At 46.5% G+C, this 22337-nt stretch overlaps 1 protein-coding gene across 4 annotated transcripts in view; it reads right to left on the bottom strand.

Moving 5' to 3' along the window:
• LOC121275438 (glutathione hydrolase-like YwrD proenzyme) overlaps positions 1–22091 on the bottom strand; it is a 90896-nt gene extending 68805 nt beyond the window's left edge. For all 4 annotated transcript variants that reach the window (XR_005942423.1, XR_005942424.1, XM_041183035.1 and 1 more), the window contains exons 1-4: positions 21999–22091; positions 15257–15410; positions 14686–14839; positions 10696–10902 (exon numbers count right to left, since the gene is read on the bottom strand). Coding sequence is in view for 2 of the 4 variants with exons in the window: in XM_041183035.1 (XP_041038969.1) it covers positions 10696–10902; positions 14686–14839; positions 15257–15410; positions 21999–22089 (606 nt within the window). In the remaining 2 variants the exon portion in view is untranslated. The remainder of the gene's footprint in view (positions 1–10695; positions 10903–14685; positions 14840–15256; positions 15411–21998) is intronic.
• Between the last annotated feature and the right edge of the window lie 246 nt (positions 22092–22337).

Here is a 22337-nt window from a genome sequence, read left to right as displayed (position 1 = left end):
CCCACCTCACACCCAGTGCTGAATACACCCACCTCACACCCAGTGCTGAATACACCCACCTCACACCCAGTGCTGAATACACCCACCTCACTCCCAGTGCTGAATACACTCACCTCACACCCAGTGCTGAATACACACACCTCAAACCCAGTGCGGAATGACCTACCTCACACCCAGTGCTGAATACACCCACCTCATACCCAGTGCTGAATATATCCACCTCACACCCAGTGCTGAATACACCCACCTCACACCCAGTGCTGAAAACACCCACATCACACCCAGTGCTGAATACACCCACCTCACACCCAGTGCTGAATACACCCCCCTCACACCCAGTGCTGAATATACTCACCTCACACCCAGTGCTGAATACACCCACCTCACACCCAGTACTGAATACACCCACCTCACACCCAGTGCTGAATACACCCACCTCACACCCAGTGCTGAATACACCCACCTCACACCCAGCCTCCTGAATACACCCACCTCACACCCAGTGCTGAATACACCCACCTCACACCCAGCCTCCTCAATATACCCACCTCACACCAAGTGCTAAATAAACCCACCTCACACCAAGCCTCCTGAATACAACCACCTCACACCCAGTGCTGAATACACCCACCTCACACCCAGTGCTGAATATACTCAACTCACACCCAGTGCTGAATACACCCACCTCACATCCAGTGCTGAATACACCCACCTCACACCCAGTGCTGAATACACCCACCTCACACCCAGTGCTGAATACACTCACCTCACACCCAGTGCTGAATACACACACCTCAAACCCATTGCGGAATAACCCACCTCACACCCAGTGCTGAATACACCCACCTCATACCCAGTGCTGAATACACACACCTCACACCCAGTGCTGAATACACCCACCTCACACCCAGTGCTGAAAACACCCACCTCACACCCAGTGCTGAATACACCCACCTCACACCCAGTGCTGAATACACCCACCTCACACACAGTGCTGAATATACTCACCTCACACCCAGTGCTGAATACACCCACCTCACACCCAGCCTCCTGAATATACCCACCTCACACCAAGTGCTGAATAAACCCACCTCACACCAAGCCTCCTGAATACACCCACCTCACACCCAGTGCTGAATACACCCACCTCACACCAAGTGCTGAATATACTCACCTCACACCCAGTGCTGAATAACCTCACCTCACACCGAGTGCTGAATATACCCACCTCACACCCAGTGCTGAATACACCCACCTCACACCCAGTGCTGAATACACTCACCTCACACCCAGTGCTGAATATACCCACCTCAAACCCAGTGCGGAATAACCCACCTCACACCCAGTGCTGAATACACCCACCTCATACCCAGTGCTGAATACACCCACCTCACACCCAGTGCTGAATACACCCACCTCACACCCAGTGCTGAAAACACCCACCTCACACCCAGTGCTGAATACACCCACCTCACACCCAGTGTTGAATACACCCACCTCACACCCAGTTCTGAATACACCCACCTCACACCCAGTGCTGAATACACCCACCTCACACCCAGTGCTGAATGCACCCACCTCACACCCAGTGCTGAATACACTCACCTCACACCCAGTGCTGAATAGAACCCACCTCAAACCCAGTGCGGAATAACCTACCTCACACCCAGTGCTGAATACACCCACCTCATACCCAGTGCTGAATACACCCACCTCACACCCAGTGCTGAATACACCCACCTCACACCCAGTGCTGAATACACCCACCTCACACCCAGTGCTGAAAACACCCACCTCACACCCAGTGCTGAGTACACCTACCTCACACCCAGTGCTGAATATTCTCACCTCACACCCAGTGCTGAATGCACCCACCTCACACCCAGTGCTGAATACACCCACCTCACACCCAGTACTGAATACACCCACCTCACACCAAGTGCTGAATACACCCACCTCACACCCAGTGCTGAATACACCCACCTCACACCCAGTCTCCTGAATACACCCACCTCACACCCAGTGCTGAATACACCCACCTCACACCCAGCCTCCTGAATACACCCACCTCACACCCAGTGCTGAATACACCCACATCACACACAGTGCTGAATACACCCACCTCACACCCAGTGCTGAATATACTCACCTCACACCCAGTGCTGAATACACCCACCCCATACCCAGTGCTGAATATACCCACCTCACACCCAGTGCTGAATACACCCACCTCACACCCAGCCTCCTGAATACACCCACCTCACACCCAGCCTCCTGAATACAACCACCTCACACCCAGCGTCCTGAATACACCCACCTCACACCCAGTGTTGAATACACCCACCTCACACCCAGTGCTGAATACACCCACCTCACACCCAGTGCTGAATACACCCACCTCACACCCAGTGCTGAATACACCCACCTCACACCCAGTGCTGAATACACCCACCTCACTCCCAGTGCTGAATACACTCACCTCACACCCAGTGCTGAATACACACACCTCAAACCCAGTGCGGAATGACCTACCTCACACCCAGTGCTGAATACACCCACCTCATACCCAGTGCTGAATATATCCACCTCACACCCAGTGCTGAATACACCCACCTGACACCCAGTGCTCAAAACACCCACATCACACCCAGTGCTGAATACACCCACCTCACACCCAGTGCTGAATACACCCCCCTCACACCCAGTGCTGAATATACTCACCTCACACCCAGTGCTGAATACACCCACCTCACACCCAGTACTGAATACACCCACCTCACACCCAGTGCTGAATACACCCACCTCACACCCAGTGCTGAATACACCCACCTCACACCCAGCCTCCTGAATACACCCACCTCACACCCATTGCTGAATACACCCACCTCACAGCCAGTGCTGAATACACCCACCACACACCCAGTGCTGAATATACTCACCTCACACCCAGTGCTGAATACACTCACCTCACACCCAGTGCTGAATATACCCACCTCACACCCAGTGCTGAATACACCCACCTCACACCCAGTGCTGAATACACCCACCTCACACCCAGTGCTGAATACACTCACCTCACACCCAGTGCTGAATACAGCCACCTCAAACCCAGTGCGGAATAACCCACCTCACAGCCAGTGCTGAATACACCCACCTCATACCCAGTGCTGAATACACCCACCTCACACCCAGTGCTGAATACACCAACCTCACACCCAGTGCTGAAAACACCCACCTCACACCCAGTGTTGAATACACCCACCTCACACCCAGTGCTGAATACACCCACCTCACACCCAGTGTTGAATACACCCACCTCACACCCAGTGCTGAATATACCCACCTCACACCCAGTGCTGAATATACTCACCTCACACCCAGTGCTGAATACACCCACCTCACACCCAGTGCTGAATACACCCACCTCACACACAGTGCTGAATATACTCACCTCACACCCAGTGCTGAATACACCCACCTCACACCCAGCCTCCTCAATATACCCACCTCACACCAAGTGCTAAATAAACCCACCTCACACCAAGCCTCCTGAATACACCCACCTCACACCCAGTGCTGAATACACCCACCTCACACCCAGTGCTGAATATACTCACCTCACACCCAGTGCTGAATACACCCACCTCACATCCAGTGCTGAATACACCCACCTCACACCCAGTGCTGAATACACCCACCTCACACCCAGTGCTGAATACACTCACCTCACACCCAGTGCTGAATACACACACCTCAAACCCATTGCGGAATAACCCACCTCACACCCAGTGCTGAATACACCCACCTCATACCCAGTGCTGAATACACACACCTCACACCCAGTGCTGAATACACCCACCTCACACCCAGTGCTGAAAACACCCACCTCACACCCAGTGCTGAATACACCCACCTCACACCCAGTGCTGAATACACCCACCTCACACACAGTGCTGAATATACTCACCTCACACCCAGTGCTGAATACACCCACCTCACACCAAGCCTCCTGAATACACCCACCTCACACCCAGTGCTGAATACACCCACCTCACACCAAGTGCTGAATATACTCACCTCACACCCAGTGCTGAATAACCTCACCTCACACCGAGTGCTGAATATACCCACCTCACACCCAGTGCTGAATACACCCACCTCACACCCAGTGCTGAATACACTCACCTCACACCCAGTGCTGAATACACCCACCTCAAACCCAGTGCGGAATAACCCACCTCACACCCAGTGCTGAATACACCCACCTCATACCCAGTGCTGAATACACCCACCTCACACCCAGTGCTGAATACACCCACCTCACACCCAGTGCTGAAAACACCCACCTCACACCCAGTGCTGAATACACCCACCTCACACCCAGTGTTGAATACACCCACCTCACACCCAGTTCTGAATACACCCACCTCACACCCAGTGCTGAATACACCCACCTCACACCCAGTGCTGAATGCACCCACCTCACACCCAGTGCTGAATACACTCACCTCACACCCAGTGCTGAATAGAACCCACCTCAAACCTAGTGCGGAATAACCTACCTCACACCCGGTGCTGAATACACCCACCTCATACCCAGTGCTGAATGCACCCACCTCACACCCAGTGCTGAATACACCCACCTCACACCCAGTGCTGAAAACACCCACCTCACACCCAGTGCTGAGTACACCTACCTCACACCCAGTGCTGAATACACCCACCTCACACCCAGTGCTGAATATTCTCACCTCACACCCAGTGCTGAATGCACCCACCTCACACCCAGTGCTGAATACACCCACCTCACACCCAGTGCTGAATACACCCACCTCACACCCAGTACTGAATACACCCACCTCACACCAAGTGCTGAATACACCCACCTCACACCCAGTGCTGAATACACCCACCTCACACCCAGTCTCCTGAATACACCCACCTCACACCCAGTGCTGAATACACCCACCTCACACCCAGCCTCCTGAATACACCCACCTCACACCCAGTGCTGAATACACCCACCTCACACCCAGTGCTGAATACACCCACCTCACACCCAGTGCTGAATATACTCACCTCACACCCAGTGCTGAATACACCCACCTCATACCCAGTGCTGAATATACCCACCTAACACCCAGTGCTGAATACACCCACCTCACACCCAGCCTCCTGAATACACCCACCTCACACCCAGCCTCCTGAATACAACCACCTCACACCCAGCGTCCTGAATACACCCACCTCACACCCAGTGTTGAATACACCCACCTCACACCCAGTGCTGAATACACCCACCTCACACCCAGTGCTGAATACACCCACCTCACACCCAGTGCTGAATACACCCACCTCACACCCAGTGCTGAATACACCCACCTCACTCCCAGTGCTGAATACACTCACCTCACACCCAGTGCTGAATACACACACCTCAAACCCAGTACGGAATGACCTACCTCACACCCAGTGCTGAATACACCCACCTCATACCCAGTGCTGAATATATCCACCTCACACCCAGTGCTGAATACACCCACCAGACACCCAGTGCTCAAAACACCCACATCACACCCAGTGCTGAATACACCCACCTCACACCCAGTGCTGAATACACCCCCCTCACACCCAGTGCTGAATATACTCACCTCACACCCAGAGCTGAATACACCCACCTCACACCCAGTACTGAATACACCCACCTCACACCCAGTGCTGAATACACCCACCTCACACCCAGTGCTGAATACACCCACCTCACACCCAGCCTCCTGAATACACCCACCTCACACCCAGTGCTGAATACACCCACCTCACACCCAGCCTCCTGAATACACCCACCTCACACCCATTGCTGAATACACCCACCTCACAGCCAGTGCTGAATACACCCACCTCAAACCCAGTGCTGAATATACTCACCTCACACCCAGTGCTGAATACACTCACCTCACACCCAGTGCTGAATATACCCACCTCACACCCAGTGCTGAATACACCCACCTCACACCCAGTGCTGAATACACACACCTCAAACCCAGTGCGGAATAACCCACCTCACACCCAGTGCTGAATACACCCACCTCATACCCAGTGCTGAATACACCCACCTCACACCCAGTGCTGAATACACCAACCTCACACCCAGTGCTGAAAACACCCACCTCACACCCAGTGTTGAATACACCCACCTCACACCCAGTGCTGAATACACCCACCTCACACCCAGTGTTGAATACACCCACCTCACACCCAGTGCTGAATATACCCACCTCACACCCAGTGCTGAATATACTCACCTCACACCCAGTGCTGAATACACCCACCTCACACCCAGTGTTGAATACACCCACCTCACACCCAGTGCTCAATACACCCACCACACACCCAGTGCTGAATACACCCACCTCACACCCAGTGCTGAATACACCCACCTCACACCCAGTGCTGAATACACCCACCTCACACCCAGTGCTGAATACACCCACCTCACACCCAGTGCTGAATACACACACCTCAAACCCAGTGCGGAATGACCTACCTCACACCCAGTGCTGAATACACCCACCTCATACCCAGTGCTGAATATACCCACCTCACACCCAGTGCTGAATACACCCACCTCACACCCAGTGCTGAATACACCCACCTCACACCCAGTGCTGAAAACATCCACCTCACACCCAGTGCTGAATACACCCACCTCACACCCAGTGCTGAATATACTCACCTCACACCCAGTGCTGAATACACCCACCTCACACCCAGTACTGAATACACCCACCTCACACCCAGTGCTGAATACACCCACCTCACACCCAGCCTCCTGAATACACCCACCTCACACCCAGTGCTGAATACACCCACCTCACACCCAGCCTCCTGAATACACCCACCTCACACCCAGTGCTGAATACACCCACCTCACAGCCAGTGCTGAATACACCCACCTCACACCCAGCCTCCTGAATACACCCACCTCACACCCAGTGCTGAATACACCCACCTCACACCCAGCCTCCTGAATACACCCACCTCACACCCAGTGCTGAATACACCCACCTCACAGCCAGTGCTGAATACACCCACCTCACACCCAGTGCTGAATATACTCACCTCACACCCAGTGCTGAATACACTCACCTCACACCCAGTGCTGAATATACCCACCTCACACCCAGTGCTGAATACACCCACCTCACACCCAGTGCTGAATACACCCACCTCACACCCAGTGCTGAATACACTCACCTCACACCCAGTGCTGAATACACCCACCTCAAACCCAGTGCGGAATAACCCACCTCACACCCAGTGCTGAATACACCCACCTCATACCCAGTGCTGAATACACCCACCTCACACCCAGTGCTGAATACAGCCACCTCACACCCAGTGCTGAAAACACCCACCTCACACCCAGTGTTGAATACACCCACCTCACACCCAGTGCTGAATACACCCACCTCACACCCAGTGTTGAATACACCCACCTCACACCCAGTGCTGAATATACCCACCTCACACCCAGTGCTGAAAACACCCACCTCACACCCAGTGCTGAAAACACCCACCTCACACCCAGTGTTGAATACACCCACCTCACACCCATTGCTGAATATACTCACCTCACACCCAGTGCTGAATACACCCATCTCACACTCAGTGCTGAATACACCCACCTCACACCCAATGCTCAATACACCCACCTCACACCCAGTGCTGAATACACCCACCTCACACCCATTGCTGAATACACCCACCTCACACCCAGCCTCCTGAATACACCCACCTCACACCCAGTGCTGAATACACCCACCTCACACCCAGCCTCCTGAATACACCCACCTCACACCCAGTGCTGAATACACCCACGTCACACCCAGTGCTGAATACACCCACCTCACACCCAGCCTCCTGAATACACCCACCTCACACCCAGTGCTGTATACACCCACCTCACACCCAGTGCTGAATACACCCACCTTACACCCAGTCTCCTGAATACACCCACCTCACACCCAGCCTCCTGAATACACCCACCTCACACCCAGCCTCCTGAATACACCCACCTCACACCCAGCCTCCTGAATACACCCACCTCACACCCAGCCTCCTGAATACACCCACCTCACACCCAGCCTCCTGAATACACCCACCTCACACCCAGCCTCCTGAATACACCCACCTCACACCCAGTGCTGAATACACCCACCTCACATCCAGTGCTGAATACACCCACCTCACACCCAGTGCTGAATACACCCACCTCAAACCCAGTGCTGAATACACTCACCTCACACCCAGTGCTGAATACACCCACCTCACACCCAGTGCTGAATACACCCACCTCACACCCAGCCTCCTGAATACACCCACCTCACACCCAGCCTGGAGAAAATATATATTGTGGGTAACTGATACATGAGATTTTCCTCCTTTAAAAGTTCGGGGGCAGGTCAATTTTCCTTTATGTGATACTGCTGGACACTCTAACTTCAAAACCTCATACATTGTAACAATTGGTGATGGAAAACAAAAAAGAATCCAGGAAAGATTTTCAGGGTTCCTGTGCTTGGGGCTGCTGCATAACCTGGGCACATGCCAATATAGGAAAATCGCGCGGTGGAGATTGCTCAGCCCTATAAGGAAGAAATAGCCCTCCATTTGAATTAATGGAATGGTATTCTTTAGCGGCCTAGCAGCTGGGCAGAGGGGGAAATAAGACCAGAAGACCATAAGACATAGGAGCAGAAATTAGGCCATTCGGCCCATCGAATCTGCTCCGCCATTCAATCACGGCTGATAAGTTTCTCAACCCCATTCTCCTGCCTTCTCCCCGTAACCTTTGATCCCCTTACCAATCAAGAACCTATCTATCTCGCTCTTAAATACACTCAATGACCTGGCCTCCACAGCCTTCTGTGGCAATGAATTCCATAGATTCACCACTCTCTGGCTAAAGAAGTTTCTCCTCATCTCTGTTCTAAAAGTTCTTCCCGTTACTCTGAGGCTATGCCCTCGGATCCTAGTCTCTCCTACTAATGGAAACACCTTCCCCATGTCCACCCTATTCAGGCCTTTCAGTATTCTGTAAGTTTCAATCAGATCCCCCCTCATCCTTCTAAACCCCATCGAGTATAGACCCAGAGTCCTCAAATGTTCCTCATATGTTAAACCTTTCATTCCTGGGATCGTTCTCGTGAACCTCCTCTGGACCATCTCCAGGGCCAGCACATCCCTACTAAGGCAGGGAGGACTAGAATTAGATGACGGAACCAACATGTCTTCTTCTCCCATTTAAATTAACAGAAGGGGAACTGAGTGGACTCCATCATGGGCAGACAATTCCCCTTAACCAATTTTCCTCTCTATACCTTGACCAGGTGATGCTTAATGTCCAAAGCAGTCAGACCACAAATTTACCCCAAACAACATTAAACAGATTTTCCAGGTGTTTGCTGATAACGGACACTCAACTGCATTGGAATACTCTAGACAGATGAACACTGGGAGAATAATTTATCATAAATCATTGACAAAGGGCACTGTGATTCAGTGCTACCATATTTGCCTCTAAAACAGAAGGTTCTAGATTCTAGTCCCACTGCACAGATTTCAAGAAATATTTCAGCAGAATTCATAAATATTGCAAGTTGTCTATTTTCTTTATGTATTAGAAATTATGTGAAGTTGAGGGGAATAAGTGAGTTCTGATTGTAATTGTTCCATATGTGAAATGGAGCAGCTTATTGACTTATATTAGACATCAACTCACCAAGTTGTTTCCTTGAGCTGCCTTTGGAGAGATTAAAGAAATATGTGTGCAAAAGACAAAATATCCAACAAAGTGTTCAATTCAGGCTATCTTTCACGAGGAATAATGGTGATTCCTGTTAATTGTACCTTAAGTGTTTTTAATTGTGTGCAGATGATGGACATTAACTGGGGTTTCATTTAAGCACATATAAAGAGGCACTTATTGAAACTGTGGTTGTTTGAGTTAGGAGCTGTATGCGTGTAATGTTTAACTCTGTGAATAAATATAAGACTGAGTAATAACTGGCTCCAGTACTAATCTTCACCAACTGACTTTTCAGAGTGTAACAACATATCTGATTTATGGTATTGCGCATGTGGATATAGGGCAGTGTCAATCAGCAGGAGTTACTAATGCCACTGAACCTAAGAACCCATCAGCCATGGCTCAGTCAGTAATAATGTTGCCTCTGAGCCAGAAGATTGTGGGTTTACATCCAACTCAAGAGACTTGAACATAAAATCTAGGCTGACCTTTCCGCGCAGTACTGAGGGGCTACTGCAATTTTGGAGCTGCTGTTCTTTAGAGGAGATGCTCAACAGAGTCCTCGTCTGCTCCTCTCAGGAAGCTGTAAAAGATTCCGTGGCACTTTTTGAAGGAGAGCAGAGAAGTCCTCCTCACTGTGCTGGATAACTTCTACCCGTCAACAAAAACCACTCAAATTATCTGGGCATTATCATATTGCTCTTTGTGGGGGCTTGTGTGCAAACTGGTTTCCTATATTACACAGTGACGACACTTCAAAAGTAATTAATTGGCTGTAAAGCACTTTGGGGCAAGTTGATTCTGTGCACGTCTAATTCTTCCTGGAATAAATCACTTTGGGATGGCTCATTCAGAACACAAGTTTAGGAGGGAACTGAATAACCCACCTTGAAGGTCTGAGCTAATAGAGGGTTCTTGAATATCTGCCCACATTTAGGGCTTCTACCCTGCAGCAGGAGATCTTTTCCGTGTTGGTTTCCTGGGCTCTGCAGGATGCTCGCTCCTCTGTTCCAGTGAAACGCTGCGATTTCAGCGATAGGAAAGCCTCTTTCTGCCAGCTCGATAGCTGGCTGCAGAATTTCACCCAAAGAGAGCTGGTGCACAGAAACACAGTGTTAGAAAATCCACATTTACAATCATCAAACTCAATCGAGTTTCACCTTCAAGGTGTATAAACAAATTCATCTGGAACTACCCAGGGTTATAAAATCTAATCTCTAGCCCAACACCACGAAAATACTGAGTAACAGGTAAAGGCCATTTCTTCCTCCTTTCTTCAATCATTAACCATTGTTATGTCAATAAGACATGAAAGAAATCAAAACTATGTACATCAGGCTTTTGTTTTTGCTACTTTTATAATTGGCTTTCTGCTGAACCCGGCAAGATGGCTGCTACAAGTCACATGACCACAGGGTTGGCCCTTTGTTCTGGAAGCTGCCAACAGGAGTTACAAGAACAGAAGAATCCTCCTCTCATCATCCTGGAATCTCACATCCAATTGTAAGGACACTATAATCACAAAACCAGGGGACTCGCAAATCAAAATTCATTAAGCCTGCACAGCTGTTAACAGGCCATCTCACATTTGGGACTGTCCGGGTCCATTTCCAAAGGAGACCATTGAAGGGACAATGGACATCATTTTCATCTTGGTAAGCTTACCCCTCTAGCAGAGTCAGAGGGTCTACCTAGATAATGGCTTCCCGACACAAGATCCTCAATGTGGATGGCAACTCTTTCAAAAACTAATAGCTGGGGCATTGTCAGTCCAGAAACCAAAGTCCCAGACATTGGATAAACATCCGTTTTGAAATCATTGTGGAGAAAGAAGGTCACATGACTCAAGCGACCATTTTGAAATCTCTATATTGACTGAGAAACCCTCAGTCTGCTGAATTAACACCAACTGAAAAGACAGCAGGACTCCCAGCTGACCAAGCAGCTGGTCATCGTGTCGCAACTCCTCGAAGCCTGTTTGATTTTAAAATTCTCTGACCATTGCCTATTTGTGTGGTGTGTGAGATTGTGAACGAACCCCTCCCAACTATCCCCACACCAACCCCCGCCGGATTTAAACATGAAATAAACTAACCTTCTGAGTTAATCATAAATAGAATTTGCTGCATCTTACCTATAACATTGGACCACACAAACTTAAGGTTTGAGGAAACACGCCACAGCCTGCTTTAAAAGTAGTTCAGAAATACTTCTGCTTACGGACAGACGGGGAGACGATAGAAAAGTTCAGTTTGCCTCTGTCCTGTCCGTAACACAATACTGCGTAAAGAGAGGACCTGCTCTTCCATTGTTCTTAACATAACCAATTTGATCACTCCTTTTATGAAAACAGCAACAATAGGAAATAAAAACTGTGATACAAAAGGTCATTTTAACCTAATCTAGCAAGCAGGAAACCCACAGGATTAGGTGGAAAGTTGGTTTTACAGTCCACATAATATTGCTCCCCGTTGGCTTCAGTTGGGAAGGAAGTGAAGCCAGCAATCCACCCTGATCTATCAGTTTCCCAATGGGAAAGATAGGTTAAAATTACCCCATAATCTTTGATAAACATTACTTATTCCCCATGCACGTTATGAGAAAGTCACTTAAATGCCTATGGAACCTTTACTGGGTTTCCAATAAATCCTGTAAATCCAATTCCTATAGGATTCAACAGATTGAAATTACTGCAAACGATATGATTTTACATAAGTTTAACATGCGCATATTAAATCTCTCTTGCAACTTTCTTAGTAGAAAGGGCCCACTTATTTTACACAGGCTAACACTCTCTTAAATAGCTAGGTGACGTTATTGTACAAATACCTTTGTGCAAGAACGCTGCTGACACAATTACTTCTTTCCTCCCATAATAAACTTTAAAACTGCTGCAGGAATTCCTGCTATGACGATGACAATAACTTGCATTTATATAGCGGCTTTAACGTGTAAAACATCCCAAGGCACTTCACAGGAGCAGTGACGAACAAAATTTGTCACAAGGAGCTATTCGGGCATGTGACCAAAAATTTTGTCAAAGGGGTAGGCTTATTTTAATGATTATTTTAAAGGAGGATAGAGGTAAAGAGGTATGGAGATGTTTAAGGGGCAGATTCCAGCGCTTAGAGCCTCCATAGCCGGCAGCAGAGCTGCCAATAGTGAAGCAACTAATATAGGAACACTCAAGAGGCCAGAACAGGAACACTGCAGAGAACTTGGGAGGTGGTAGGGCTGGTGCGGGTTACAGAGAAAGGGAGAGGCAAGAAAGACTTACATGTATATAGACTTTTCACAACCTACAGAAGTCTCAAAGTACTTTACAGCCAATGAAGTGCTTTTTGAAGTGTAGTTCCTTTCACAAAACGCTATGTGATAGTGACGAGATAATCTATTTTTGCGATGTTGATTCAGGGATAATGTTACAATTATAAGATTTATAAGATTGTTATGTTTTGGAAACGTGTCTTTAATTTAAGGTAAAACGGAGGGGGTCATGTGACCTGTTAAGAAGTCTACTTGATAACAGGCCTAGGGAGGTTAAAGGTCAAAGGAAGGCCCAGGTTGTGTTACTGGGGTGATGATGTATGGTGCTCATGATTGAAGATAATGGCAGCAGTCTCTGAGTTCACAATGAAAGTATCAGATTGTAAACAGTTGTGCTGTAAAATGTCCATTTACTTCTAAGATGAAAGTCAGTTAATCAGCATTTCTAACTGGGTGCAAGGCTCATGTGTTTCACATTGCCATGGGAAAGAGGGCAGAGCAAGCCATTTTTAAGATCAGGTTACAGGCTTCCCTACAAATCAATGAATATCAGAGGCATACAACAGTTTTGTGTGGGCAGCAGACAGAAGAGGCTGCTTGACTTTGTAAACTATCAGAGCCAGATGTAGGAGGGAGAGGGTCTCCAGTCCAAGAGATGCGTCCCACAGCCACCTACGAATCCTGGGAGATTTGTCCTGGCATGACCAGAGGACCAAGTATCATCGGAACAGGCTGTACTGCTGGAGGTGGACTTAGGAAACTCTCCGACAATGAAGGGAAGCGCCTGAAGATGGTAACTCAAAGTTACTACTCAGCAAAATAGGGTAACATTAACCCACTGGAAGCAACTATGGACTGTTTGTGAGAAGGGTTGTAATTCCATGAACAGTGTGATGTGTGATAAATATGAAAGAGAAATGTTCCTTTCTATAGTTTAGAGTATAAATCGCCTACAAAAAGAAAGTAGGCTTTAGTCAATTTTTTAGCTATTTGTTCTAGTAAAAGTTTTAAAACAGGAAATCTTATGTCATGCTTTCACCTATTATGTGGAAGTTCAAATCTGTTTTGAAAAAGTGACTGGTTTCTATGGAGTTCGTTACAATAAACATCAGCCAGGACACGGAGGATAATCCCTGCCTTTCTTCAAAATAGTGCCATGAACATCCACCCAAACAGGCAAATGAGGCCTCAGTTTAAAGTGTCAAGTGAAAGATTTCACTTCTGATAGTGCAATATTCCCTCAGTGCTGCACCACTGGAGTGACAACCTGAAATTTACACTCAAGCCCTGGAGTGGGACTTGAAACCAGAACCTTGTGATTCAAGAGGCAAGTATGTTATCAACTGGGCCACAGCCAACACAAAAGGACAAGAAGGGATTTGTAAACGAGGATGAAAATCTTAAAATCAAGGCATTGCCAGAGAGGAGCCAATATAAGTCAGCAAACACAGCCATGTTTATGCTGCTACCTTCAGTGTTGTCTGTTGGATTGAAAGCAGTTTGGAACACAACAGATGGCCTCCTCCCCTCTTTGCTAACGTTTAGTGAAAGAAGGAGACATAACATGAAGAGAGAATATTGTGGAAAGATTACTGAAGCCATTACTTCACCTTCTTACTTCCAAAGAGACGGATTGTATCGCACCAGCCAGCAGCAGCTCCAGGCACAGTGACAAGGTTGGCATGGCACAATGGTAAAGGGTTCGTCTCAACAAAGCCTTCCTTTTTTAACAAATCAAGGGTCAGTGCTTGTGGAGACCTGCCACTGCAGAAGGAGAAAAAGATTGTACATCAACAATCCACTTGGGATGCCAAATTTTATGACTTTTTTTTTTAAATCAAATATGAACTATTGCACTGTCCTCTAATACATTTTTGAAGCCTTTGCATACATGACTTGGCCAAGTGTCTCACAAAGACGCACTGCTTGGACATTCATGTTCCAAATGGTCTTTGCATCTTATAAAGGTAACTCGCAATTTTTTAAACCACGAACAGACTGGAGATGGTAATTATTACAGCTATCATGTTGCAGGGTGTGGTGGGCCACACATCGTTTAAAAACAAAAGCTGTTAACCCCTCAAGCTAATGTCTGGAAGAAGCCAACGTTGGTCATTTGAGGGCTGGGGGTAAAGGGAGCAGTAACGTGGATGAATATGAATTTGAGCTACTGTTTCTTACCTTCCATTTAGTCCATATACTTTCTTAGTTATACCATCGTAAAATAGTACATTGCAGTCTCCACCAAGGCCAGTACTGAATGGTTCAGTAAGACTCAAGACTGCTGCCATAGCAACAGCAGCATCCGCAGCATTCCCACCTTTTTTCAGTATATCTGCAAAAATCAATATTACCTATTAAATCTTACACAGAGGTTGGCTGACCTGACATGTGAAAAATCGCACTCATTTTCTGCACTCTGTAAATTATGCGATCTTTCTACACCCAATTACTCTGCTTTTTGGTGTGAATATATATTTTCTTCAAAAGACTCCATTCTTATGAATTGAAATTTTCCAGTTGCAAAAAGATCTGGACAACTTCTAGGCTTGGATTAATAAGTGACAAGTAATATGCATTAAACAGAAGGCCAGACGATGACCATCTCCAATGAGGGAGAGTCTACCCATCTCTTCATGTCATCCAATGACATTATACATTAATCAATCCCCCACCATTAACCAGGAACTTATCCAACAACATAAATGCGAAGGCTACTAGAGCAAGTCAGAAGCAATGTGGCGAGTGACATACCTACTGGCTCTCTAAAGACTCTTCAGTACCTACAAGTCAGGAGAGTGATGGAATATTGCCCACATACCTAGATGGGTGCATCTGCAGCAAAACTCAAAAAGCTCCACACCATCCAGGACATAGCAGGCTGCTTGGTCAGCACCCATTACACTAGCTGAAACATTCATGCCCTCAACAGCCAGCACACTGAATCTGCAATGTTTGCTATGTAAATGTACATGGTAGCAAAGCTTCTTCTGCAACATCTCACAAATCCACAGCCTCCACTACCTAAAAGGACAGCAGTAGCAGATGCATAGGCACGCTATCCCTCCAAGTCATGCACCATCCCAACCTAGGCGTATATTACTATTCCTTCATTGTCACTGGATCAAAACCCTGGAAGACCCTACATAGCAGCATTGCAGGAGTACTTTCACCACATAGGCTGCAGCAGTTCAAGAAGGTCCATCCCACAACATCGCAAATATAACCATAACTCAGGTGGGATGGTGGCACAGTGGTAATGTCACTGGACTAGTAGTATAGAGGCCCAGGTTATGCCTGGGGACTTGGGTTCAAATCCAAGCATGGCAGATGATAGAATTCAAATTCAGTTAACTAATCTTGAATATAAAACTATAATTGATTGTTGTAAAAATCTATCTTGCTCACTAATGCTCTTTTACTATTTCCATCCTTACCAGGTCTGGCATACATGTGACTGCAGACCTGCAGCAAGTGGTCGACTCTTAAATATGTACAATTCTGTAAAGATTGACGGTAGGCCAGAAGATTGGACAGAATTTAGCAACCAGCACAGAATGACTAAAAAATTAATAAGGAGGGAGAAATTACAATCTGAAAGTTAGCTGGAAATATAAGAACAGATAGCAAGAGTTTCTACAGGTATTTAATAAGAAAAAGAATAACTAGGGTGAGTATGGGTCCTCTAGAGATAATAATGGGAAAAAAGAAAACAGCAGAAGCATTGAACAGATATTTGTGTTTGTCTTCACAGTAGAAGACAAAAAAATCATTCCAGAAATATTTGTAAATCAAGAGATGAAAGGAAGGGCGGAACTTAAAACAATTACAATCACCAGGGAAAGTGTTTTGAAAAATCTATTAGAACTAAAAGCTGGTGAGTCTCCAGGACCTGATGGACTTCATCTTAGCGTCCTAACAGAAGTGGCTGCAGAGTTAGTAGATGCATTGGTTTTAATTTTCCTTGATCTGGAAAGGTCTCATCAGATTGGAAAATAGCAAATCTAACTTCTCTATTCAAGAAAAGAAGGAGACAGAAAGTAGGTAACTATGGGACAGTTAGCCTAACATCTGTCATGGAGCAAATGCTGGAATCTATTATTAAGGAGGGCACTTAACAAATTTTAATGCAATCAGGCACAGTCAACATGGTTTTGTGAAAGAGAAATTGTACTTGACTAATTTATTAGAGTTCTTTGAGGAAGTAACAAGTAACATGAATAAAAGGAACCTGTAGATGTAATGTACTTGGGTTTTCAAAAGGCATTTAATATGATACCACATCAAAGGTTACTATGCAAAATAAGAGCTCATGGTGTAGGGGGTAACATAGCATGGATAGAGGACTGGTTGGCTAACAGGAAGCAGAGAGTAGGGATAAACGGGTCATTTTTAAGTTGGCAAGCTGTAACTAGTGAAGTGCCCACAATCTACAATAATGACTTGGATGAAGGAACTGGATGTATGGTCGCGACCCTTCAAGAATCTAAGGAATTTTGGAAGATTATAACCATGAGAAGGATATAAAGAGTTTACAAAGGGACTTAGATGGGGTAAATGAGTGGGCAAAAAATTGGCAGATGTTATATAATGTGAGAAAATGTGAATTTGCCCTCTTTGGTGGGAAGAAAAGAAAAGCAACAAGTTATTTAAAAGGAGAAAGAATGCAAACTTGGTGTTGCAGAGGGATCTGGGTGTCCTGGTACATGAATCACAAAAAGTTAGTATGCAAGTACAGCAAGTGATTAAGAAAGCAAATGAATGTTGTCGCTTATTGCAAAGGGAATGGAACATAGAAGTAGGCAATCTTGCTAAAACTGTACGGTGATACTATATCTGGTGTACAGTTTTGGTCTCCTTACTTGAGAAAGCATATAATAGCTTTGGAAGCAGTTCAGAGAAGGATCACTCAACTGATTCCTGGGATGAATGGGTTATCTTCTGAGGCAAGATTGGACAGGTTGGGCCTGTATCCATTAGAGTTTAGAAAAATGAGAGGTGATTTTATTGAAACAAATAAATTCCTGAGGGGAATTGATGGGGGGTGTTGCTGAGAGGATGTTTCCCCTTGTGGGAGAGACTAGAACTAGGGGTCACAGTTTAAAAATAAGGGGTCTCGCATTTAAATTGAGATAAGGAGAAATATTTTCTCTCATAGGGTTGTTGGTCGTGGAATTCTCTTCTCCACAGAGCAGTGGAGGCAGGGTCATTGAATATTTTTAAGGCTGAGTTAGATAAGATTCTTGATTGACAAAGGAGTCAAAGGGTACAGCAGGTGAACAGGATAGTAGAGATGAGTACACAATCATATCAGCCATGGTATTTTCAAAAGAGGCCTACTCCTGCTCCTAACTTGTATGTTCAGATGTTTGTAAAGCCGTCCACTGAAATGGCCTAGCAAGCCACTCAGTTCAAGGGCAAATAGAGATGGGCAACAATGCTGGCCTTGCCAGTGACATCCACATCCCATGAAAGAATAAAAATGATGGACACTAAAATCCCAGCCTTGCCAGCAACATCCATACCCCAAGAATGAATAATAAAAAATAAATTCTCCCATAGGCTGCTGGTTTGTGCTGAGTCAGTTTCTCTCTCCCAGTAACAATCGGAGTGTGACAATAGATTCCAGGGCCTCCTGAGATAAGGGGCCCAAGAGTGGGAATTATTCAACAGCTTCTGCTGGGGTTGGACTCAGATATGATTTTCTCTCTGGTCACATATCAATTTGTAGGGTGACAGTTGGCGCCGTCGGGAAAGCAAGTAAGGGCTGAAAATTAACAAAGGAAAATGCAAGCAATGCTCCAGCAAAAAGATTACTTCAAAATTTGGGGGTTTTGACAGACAATTTAGCTCACCCAATTAATAAAGAAACTTCTTTCCGGGACAGCTGAACCTATTTCATTGGGAGATCCTAATTTTACACACTAAACAGGACTCTCAGTTGATTGTTCAATCTCCCCATCGTCCAGTATTTCAGTCAGTCAACATTTCCATCAACTACACGACCAAAAGGTGACTAGACTCCCTCGGCTGACTGAAATGTCATGGGCTGGAGAGATTGGCAAACAGAACGATCTTCCATGATGCACATCTGGCCTCTGTCTGCGTCTCCCTCAGCCCAGTGTCTCACCCAGTCTTCTACCATTTTCTTTGCTAGCGGAAATGGAAAAAATAAAAAGCCTGCCACCTTTCATAGCCTTATAGTGTCCTAAAACATTTTGCAGCCAATCAAATGCTTTTGAAAGGGAGTAAATGTGGTAAAGCAGGGAGCATGGCAGCCAGTTGTACATAACAGGTCCAACAAAGAGAAATAACACAATTGTCAAATAACGTGTTTTAATGATTTTGGCTGAGGCTAACATATTGACCAGGGCACTGGGGAGAACTTCCCCCCCCCCCCCCCCACCACCCCCACCACCCCCACCACCCCCACCACCCCTGCTCCAATTCAAAATATTGCTCTGCCCATCTAAGACGGCAGACAAGGCCTTGGTTTAACATCTCATCTGAAAGACGGCACCACTGACAGTGCGGCACTCCCCCAATGCTGCACTGAGAGTGTCAGCCGAGATATTGTGCTCAAGTCTCAAGGTCAAGTCTCAACCTTCTGAGAGGCAAGACTGCTTGCTCCTCACTGGGCCACAGCTGCTTAGTGAAGCTCAACTGTTTTACTGACGCACAAACAGAAGTGACTCTCACAGCTGACTGCAATGACCACCAACTGAACAGCAGTCATCCTGCTTAGCCAGCCCTGCTGGATCCAAGAAGGATCACTGGAGTCCAAGAAGGATCACTGGATCTCAGAAGGTCAAACTTATAAAGCTCGTTTAACAACAGTAACTAAACTTCAAAATAACTTATTGGTTGTGAAACACTTTAGTGCATCCTGAGAAATGGGAAGTGCTGTATAAATGTAAGTTCCTTCCATGATACCTGGCATCTGTACTATAAACACTATACAGTCAGCTTCACTTCGCAATACATGAATGCTTGAGTGAATGCTTTCTAATTGAATAAATTTCACTGTTTATAACCCCCCGGGAAAAGCTATCATCTTTGCCACCACTAATCTGCTGCAGTGGGTCACCTGTCCATTTTAAAACCATCCAATTATCTTTCCATTGAAATCAAGTTATGATCAGGAATCCACTGCCTGCTAGGGTGGTGGTAGTAGATTCATTGTAATTTTCAAAAGGGAATTACATAAAACTTGAAGGACAGAATATGCAGGGCTTTGGGGAAAAAAATAGGGATCAAGTCTAATTGGGGCGTTTTTTTTTCAAAGAACTGGCACATCCATGATGGACTGAATGGCCTCCTCCTGTGCTATATGATTCTATGATAATAGATTAAACGCCTGTCAGGTTCCGTAATAGGTAGATGATCTACTCCATCAGGTTTACCCTGTTTTATCCGACAGCCATTAAATCGTTGCGGAATGACCTGGCCAAGCAGAGGCAGGCTCGCATTTGGCTTTTCAGCAGGGGGGGTTGGGGATGGGGGGGGGACCACTTCCATGTAAAGTTCCAGTCACAGAATCATAGAATGGTTACAGCAGCAAAGTGCATTTCTAATCCTAACCACTCGCTGTGTAAGACGGTTTTTCCGCATGCCGTCATTGCCAATCACCTTACATCGTTTCCTCTGGTTCTCAACCTTTCCGCCAATGGGAACAGTTTCTCTCTAACTACTCAGTCAAAATCATGAGGGGTTTGGACAAATTCTACCAAATCTTATCTTCTCCAAAGAGAACACTGGGGATAAATCCACAGCTCTTCTTTAAAGCAGTGTCACTGGATCTTTCGCGTCCACCTGAGAAAGCAGATGGGATTTCAACGTAGCATCTCATCCAAAAGACTGCGTCTCTGACAGTGCAGCACTCCCTCAGTGCTGCAATGGGGTGTTAGCCTAGACTTATCTGCTCAAGCCTCTTGCGTTTATCAATACAGAGCAAGAAATATATTTTCCACTATCTACTTAACATGATACCCTACATATCCTTTACCCTGGCATAATGGCCAACCTTACACAAACAGACAGCAAATCTGAAAACCATCATATTAATCTGTTCTTTCATTAATTATTGTTCCACACATGGTAGTGTAAAATGATGCAGGGGAGCAATAGCAGAGGAGGGAGCTGAGGCACAGCTGGTACTAGCACCTACTCTTGGCAGTACCCAGTGGGTCTTGAGAATGTCAAAGCCTTTTTGGGTGGATATTCCTTGGATTCCCAGCCAATTCATCCAAATATATGGAGTGATTTTCTTCAGCGCAAATTGAAAGCAGACCAGGTTCCAATTGTCTCATTAAACTGAAATGTGTGCATCGGTGAGGAGATCCATTCTCACAACTCAACAGGTACGACCAACTTGTTTGCTTCCTGCGCACAAATTAATTTCTTAAGAATTTCCGCCACCCAAAGCCGAATTCCAATATGGACAAAAATTGACATTCCTGCTGCTCTGTGGACAGTGTTACTCTTTTTACACTCACCATGGTGAGTTACGTACTGGGGCAGCTCTTTTACCACATACTAAGCTATCCTGTGGACTGGTATATTACCCGTAAAGCTCACCAGGCTGCCCTGTGTACTCCAATAATCTTCACCGTCTGCTTAAAGAATGCCAGCCCAGAACATGAACAGAAATTATTGAAAGAAAATGTATACTTAGGGGGTGAATTTCCTAGGAAATTCTCTCATTCCGCTGCTTTAGCTTCAGTGCAAGTTCTGCAGAAACCCTGCTTACGCACGAGAATGGGGTTTCTGCCAAAGTTGCATCAGCACAGCGAGAGGAGATCAGAGGGACTTGACCCTCTCCTCTGTGGTTGCCGACTGAGGTGTCAAAATGGCAATGTCTCAAGGTTTCAGCAGGGTGCGTGCTGGTTATTTGCCAGACCAATAAACATAAGCAAAACCTTACCAAGTCCTGCATCCGTAGCTAACGGCTGGCTGGTTGCAGCACAACCCCTTGTGCACACAACTGGTGATCGGCGAGAGGCAAACTGAAGCATTTCTGGCCGCGGCATCCAGCGGTACTGGACAATCTGTTGATAAAATAAGCTCCAGCGGTTACTTTGCAAAGTGAGGAGGGTGCCACTGATTTTTAACATCATGAGAAAGCTTAAATCCCACCGTGCAGCTCTGCACTAAGATCGCACAGGCAGGATAACCCGGAAACCACAAGTTCCCTGTCCATGAATTACTGACCATTAAAAGTAATGGTTTGAAAGTTGTGACTTTTTTTTCATTCATAGGATGT

Source organism: Carcharodon carcharias, chromosome 2 (assembly GCF_017639515.1).
Source record: "Carcharodon carcharias isolate sCarCar2 chromosome 2, sCarCar2.pri, whole genome shotgun sequence".
In the NCBI taxonomy this organism is placed as follows: domain Eukaryota; kingdom Metazoa; phylum Chordata; class Chondrichthyes; order Lamniformes; family Lamnidae; genus Carcharodon; species Carcharodon carcharias.
Note: the sequence above shows the minus strand (reverse complement) of the source record. Positions and strands in the feature narration are given on the sequence as shown.